The 6,552-nt window shown below is 43.7% G+C and overlaps 1 protein-coding gene across 1 annotated transcript; it reads right to left on the bottom strand.

Annotated features, from left to right (window-relative positions):
- Positions 1–448: 448 nt before the first annotated feature.
- Positions 449–1,207, bottom strand: LOC123862035 (large ribosomal subunit protein uL18-like). Its single transcript, XM_045901695.3, has one exon. The coding sequence runs from the start codon at positions 1,203–1,205 to the stop codon at positions 528–530; it is 678 nt and encodes a 225-aa protein (XP_045757651.2). The 5' UTR covers positions 1,206–1,207; the 3' UTR covers positions 449–527.
- Between the last annotated feature and the right edge of the window lie 5,345 nt (positions 1,208–6,552).

Raw genomic sequence — 6,552 nt, 5'->3', positions numbered from 1 at the left:
GTCGGGTCATCTGACATCCTGAAGATGCCACCTTTCACAAGGACCCGTTCACTCCTTTGCTTCCCTAACTGGCCTTCTACTACCACCAAGTTCCCCGCTGAGATAACTGTGGTGCAGGGGTTCTCAGGAAGGCTTGAGTTATTTGTTAACAACTTCCTGACTGTAACATTTTAGCCACTTGCAGTGCTACTTGAAACATACTGCTTGATGATTCTGGCGTAGGTTACATCAATCCATGGGCTGAAAATACCAAGACTTCTCTGGCTGGTATTGGGAGACAGCGTTCTCTGAGTCTCCCCACAATCACTGCCCCTGTCCTACTTATAACAGCATTTGCTCATTAGTATGACATGGAAAGTACACTTCTCTCCCTTCTTAGCTGAATCACCCAGCTATTTCCATTGTGTTAAAACAGAAAGCTAGTTTCCAAGGTGTGAGAAACAATTGATTTTTTTTTTTTGCTTGATGAATAAGTTTATTATTGTCTTTATCTGAAAAATCTTCATAGATAATTGTGGTTTGGTTTATTAGCTCTCAGCAGCCTGCTCCTGAGCTCTAAGGAAGCTTGCCTTCTTCTGAGCTACCCGATCTTTCTTTTGGGCAAGAGACATTTTGGGACGGTTCCACCTCTTCTTTTTAACTTCTTTCTTAGGCTTCTTCTCATACACTGGATTCTCTCGTATAGCAGCATGAGCTTTCTTATACATCTCCTCCATCATGTCTGGAGTTACGTTGTTCTTTATGTATTGAGAGAATTGTTTCTTGTAAGCATCTTCGTCTTCTTCCGTTAGGTAACGCATATAATCTGCAACATTCTGACCCATGACGTGCTTTCGATGTACTTCTGCATTGAATTCCTTGTTTTCTGAATCATAACCAGGGAATCGTTTGGTACTGTGAGGGATAGACAAGCCTCCATCCACTGCTCCCTTGAGGGCCCCAAAAACTTTATTTCCAGTAGTAGTTCTGGCCAGCCCTGCATCCAAATAGCACGTGAAGGCACCAGGTTGACCATCAATGCTTTCCACATTGTATTCATCTCCAGTCACTTCCACTTGGCCTTCATAGAGCTTGTCCATGCCAAACCTACTGAAGAGCCTGCGGGCCAGCAGCAGGCCAGTACAATACGCTACAGCATAATTTGTCGGGCCAAACATCACACCATACTTTGGGAGTTCATGAGCATAAGCCGCACAAACTATCATATCTCCTTTGATTATTAAACACAAACCAGACCACCTGATCTTTCAGTGGGAAGAAAAAAACAAGTATTTCAAAGCAATACTAAATCCTTGAAAGTACTAGGGATGTTCAGAACAGTTCTTCATTTTAAAACATAAAGGCAAGAGAATAATGTATGGAGATATATGTTGATCAAAACGTTACTTAGAACATCAAACCTGGAAAACAAGCATGTATTAAAAATGGTAAATAAATGTTAGCATACTTATACAGTTAAATATTATGGCATTATAAAAATTGTGTTTTTGAAGGACTTATTAGGAAAGAGAAGAAAATGATCACATTATAATAGTAGTTGGAAATGCTAAGCAGATCATATATTCGTATCATTATACCAATAATTTCCATAATATTACATATTGCAAATATGTATTTATATTATGCAGGTTGATTTGTTAAGATGTTAATGTTTGCCTAGTACTCCCTGAAATGTTAATTTTCTCCCTCTTGGTTCTTCTGTGTCCTAAAGGCAAGCCAGTGTTTTCCACGGTGTGGTCCTCAAATCACCTGCAGCAGAACCATTTCCTGCCAGTTAAATACAGATTCCTGAGCCCCATTCCAAATCTTTTGAAACAAAAAGGGGACAGAAACCTGTTTTATTAGCAAGTTCTCCAGGTAATTTTGTGCTAACTCAAGGTCAAGAACCTCTGCCCTATGTTCTTCTTTCCATAGGAAACAGGTAACATTTGTGTGTGTGTGTGTGTGTTGATTCAAGGGCAAGGCCAAAGAAGCCTTTAACCAACCCTCCAGACAATTAGACTCTCCCAGGAGCTAAGCTAGAAGGGACGAGGAAGAGGGGCTGGTGTTTTGACTTATAGATGAGGTGCCCAAGCTCTGGGAGAGGGGGAACACTGAGAAGTAGGAAGTGAGTTCCCTGAGAGGAGATGGACCCCAGTCCCTCTTACAGGCAGCACTCTGGATGGAGGAGAGCTGGGAGGCAGCTATGGAGACTATTAATCCTGCAGCCCTGGGATCAGCAATGGGGTCCCACCCAGCCGTACAGTCTGTAAACAGATTGTTGAGTGGTGTCACTGTATTTATCCAGACCGGAATTGCCTAGCAGAGGGCGCAAAGCTAGCTCTTGCAGGCAGCCCTGAGTAGCAGGAAGAACAAGGAAAACCATGGTGGCCACAGCCATGGGCTAAGAGCCAGGCACCCCCACTGTTTGGGGGACCACTTAAGTGGTCCACCCACGGGAGTGGGGAAGGGAAACCTAACAAAGACTGATAATGGCCATCTACCAACACTACTGCGATTTGATTAAGAAAAACACTTTGAATGCACTTTCTTGCCTTGGGTGGTGTTGTAAAGCAAATTCTTGCCCACCGCATACATTTACAGATACCAGCTCTGCCACTTACAGGCTCAGAAAATCAGAGCAAGTTATTTAACCTTTAGGCTGCAGTTTCTTCATGTGTGAAATGAAGAGAATACAGATTTTTATTCACTGGGTTGTTATGAGAATTAAATGAGTTAATATGTTCAGAAACCTTGGGAAGAGCTCCATAAAAATAGCTATAATTATATAAATGCCCAGCACCCAGATCTGCATTTCTCCATATTCCCTCACCTCTGCAGCAATGTATAACACAGCCAAAAGCACAATAAGAGCCTTACCCTCACCCCACTTGAGCAGCAAATCTGCAGCCTTTGAGGTGAGACCCTCTGGATTTTTAGCACTCCACTCTGCTGCAGCCTGCCCTGAATCTCCACCCCCACCCCTCACCCCCAGGCCAGGTTCTTGACCACCCCTCCCCACCACCCAGTGCCAGCTCCCTTCTCTAGAGATCCTGACCATGACCCACATCCCTGCAGTCATGGGCTAATATTGTGCTCTCAAATGACTGATGATCAAGGCCAGCGTTTCCCAAAGTGGAAGATGCTATCTTTTGTGGGAACTGACATGATTTCAAAAGGTGTTCAAGCATAGCATTAAATAACACTGAATCACATAGAGAAAGTGTGATTGTATTTTTTCAGTTCTTTCAATCCCTTTTGATGGTCAAGGACATCAAAATCTTCTTTGGGGGACCAGCACAGCTCTACCACCTACCTGCTAACTCACGAATTGCCCTTTTGCAACAAAGTGAAAACAAGCCTTAGATTCACAGCCTTTAGCAGAGAACAGTATCTGGCTGAACAGCAGTAACATAACACTGTGTTGTTTTCATTGTGTTTGTTTTTATAGTTATCCTATGGTTATAGGATTGATATAGTCTCCTTCCTAAATAAATGTATTCTGTTAGTAAGAATAAGTTTTTTTTTTAATTAAACGGGAGTACAGGTGATGTTTGATCTTTGCCAGTGATATGGTAAAAGTCTCGAGAATCGTGCATGATTGTTGGAAAACTGGCAAATACCACCCAGACAGAAAACGCTGCCTTCCAAGTAGAAAAAAAGCAACACTTTCTCACTTGAGTACAAAAAATGTATCATCTCATTGAACTTCACAACAGTGCAAGATAGATATCCTTATTTCTCTATTCCATAGAAGAGAAAACTGAGGCTCAGAGAGGTCAAGGCACTTGCCAAGGTCACACAGCCAGTAAGTTTGAGAGTCCAGATTCAAACTCTCCACCTATACAAAGCTTCCTCCCCCATACACTTATCTCCTCTCCTGGAAACCAGTGCTAGCTCAAAGAAACCTTAAATGCGCACAGGAATCTATTGGCTACAACTGGAAGGGCCTGCCTGCCAGACAACTCAGAGTCCCCAACCCAGGTCCTTGGGATCTGGCCTCCTCTATTCTATACCAGAACATTCCTCTACAATTCCACTTTACCTTACAATCAAGTGCATTCAACAGAGATTATACACTATACACCAACAACTGAGCACATCCCTGTGTGTTCGCTTAGGAATATACGTGCCCAAGTAAATGCTCAGACTGACAAAATTATACAGTGAATCTTGCAAATTTGGGTAATGCAGGGGTGGGAAATTTTTCCATTCTTGCCTTCTAGGTTCTTTGGCTGGCCTAATAATCGACATAAGACAGATTAACAGGGGAAAAAATTTTAATTTTGTATGTACAGGAGTACCAAAAAAAAAAAAAAAAAAAGAATAGGATACTCAAGCGACCAAAGCAGGCAGCTTATATACCTTTTAGACAAAGAAACAATAAATTTGTAAAGAATTGACCAGATGAAGGGGTTTGGGCTTGGGGTAGTAAATTAGTTTAGAAGTGACAAGTGTTCTTTATACAGCCCTCTTAGCCCTAAATTCCCTATATCTGGTGATGAGGATGCCTCCTACCCTGCTGGTACAAGGAGCATACCTTTCACAAGGGGGATTTATTTCCAAAGGAACAAAGGAGGCTCCACGGATCCTTCTTGCACCAACTATTTCTTAAGTAAGCTCAATTCAAAATAATCAATTGGCCAAGGTGACATCTTTTGGGGTGGCATATTCTGCTCTCCTTCAGTGATGCCAAATTACCTAATGATGTGACTCCAGAGAAGCTGATGAGTCAAGAGGGAGCTTAGGGGGACCCTGGGAGGATGGCTGGAGATCAGTGTGGAAAAGAAGTTAGGGCCAGATTGGGAAGGCCTTTGAGTGACAACAGAGGGTGTTCAACTAATTGATGCCTCGAAGCTTGAAGAATAAAACTGGCACAGACAAATTTTAGGTTAGGCTAGAAAAAGGGAAAGGAATGGAGGCAAGTTTTTGGGTTTTTGTTCGTTTTGTTGTGTGGGCTTACCCTGAGTCCCCACCCCCACCCCTCAGCCCCAGGCCAGGGTCTTGACCACCTCTCCCCACCACCCCGTGCCAGCTCCCTTCTCTAGAGATCCTGAAGAAATACTTCCTTTGGGAAGAAAAGAGCCATTAAATGGAACCCCTGTGCTATGCAGATCCACCGGGGGGCTCAGAGAACACAACACGGGATTATCTAAGGGAGCATTTCTAAGTAGGTCACGTTGCTGGTGGACTTCAATCTCCCAGAGCAAGAAGAGCTATTAGAACCTGCTGGGCCTTTCAGACACATTTTTGTCCTTCCCCAAATAGATGTGACTCAAAAACAATTCTCCTGGTTGAAAGACTGGCTTGAAGAGAAGGAACAAACAGTTTAGACAACTACTCCAATAAAAGAATTGAATGTGTCTTTGAAGACTACCATGGCCATATCAAAGAAAGCCAGAGATCCCCGTCTTGTGTGGCCTGCAGATTTTGCCAGCTGACCCTATTCGCTTTTAACTTTTGACACTATGCTGAACAAACAAGGTCTGGAGACATGCCCTGCACTCCGTCCCACTGGCACTGCCTTAGCTCATCGCTTAACTGGATTCCCTCAATGCGGTCAGCCCACCTCCATGCAGCCTATCATCTCCTAAGTGGCTTCTCGAGACCTTCAAAACACTGTCCTTAATTTGGCCTTGAAAGACCTTCATGAAACACCTACTCCACCTCCCCAGCTTCATTTCCTCTCTTTCTGCATCCTCGAGCCTTACTAAATTGTCATCATGACAGTTGTTCACTATTTCATGAATACTTTGGGGGGCTCCTAGTACATGGGAGGCGCCCTGAACCCCAAGGAGAATATTAACAAGATCATATCCTAGTTGATAGACATGTTTACTAAGTCTACAAACAACGGGCTTGCTGTTTGTTAGATCCATTGGAAGTATACCCCCAAAAGTAAAAATACAGAACTGGCGTGAGACAAATGTGTTGGTCCAGGAGGGGACACTGGTTGAAAGTCTGGATCTTTAAAAACTTTGTAGATTTAGATCTGGGAGGAACATAAAGACTGGCAGATGGACAAACTGATGTAGGTGATATTAAGGAGGATCCAAGACCTTCCGAACTTGCCCCAAAGGCAAGTCAGAGAGCCATGGCAGGCTGGGGGAGCGCTTCCTGGTGTCCTGGCGTCCTGATTCACCTGTACTCTCCTCTTAGCGCTCCTGCATGTGTGTTTTTGTTTTTGTTTTTTTCCTTGAAACTAACCAGCTTTTTGCTACAGTCTAGCCTTGCAATTACCCAGCTCTGGAAATGCTCCCTCCTCTAGGACTACCTGCAGTTCCCACCTTCTGTGGCTGGGGCCCCTGGACTTAACCCACACTGCTTGGCTAGGGTCACCTGCTCTCTGTTGCCCAGTTATGGCTCCACCCTGGTCCCCATCAACCTGCAGCTCTCTCAGCCCCAGAAACCTCCCCACACTTCTCACTTTGGGGAAACCATAAGTAGAGGCTCATAGCTAGCTCATCTTGTGCTTATCAGTCTCATGTATTTCCCTGAAATAATTTTTTTAAATTATTCTGGGCATGTCTGAATTCCTGTCTGCATCTTCTTATTATCCTGGAATTACTCAGC

The sequence above is a fragment of the Mirounga angustirostris genome, unplaced genomic scaffold (assembly GCF_029215605.1).
Source record: "Mirounga angustirostris isolate CCGP_5_RB_7025 unplaced genomic scaffold, mMirAng1.0.hap1 SCAF_9, whole genome shotgun sequence".
NCBI lineage: Eukaryota > Metazoa > Chordata > Mammalia > Carnivora > Phocidae > Mirounga > Mirounga angustirostris.
The sequence above is the reverse complement of the archived record's forward strand: the minus strand, read 5'-3'. Positions and strand labels throughout refer to the sequence as shown.

Coding starts and splice junctions, on each gene's coding strand:
- LOC123862035 (XM_045901695.3), bottom strand. CDS start 1,205: ATGATAGTTTGTGCGGCTTATGCTCATGAACTCCCAAAGTATGGTGTG.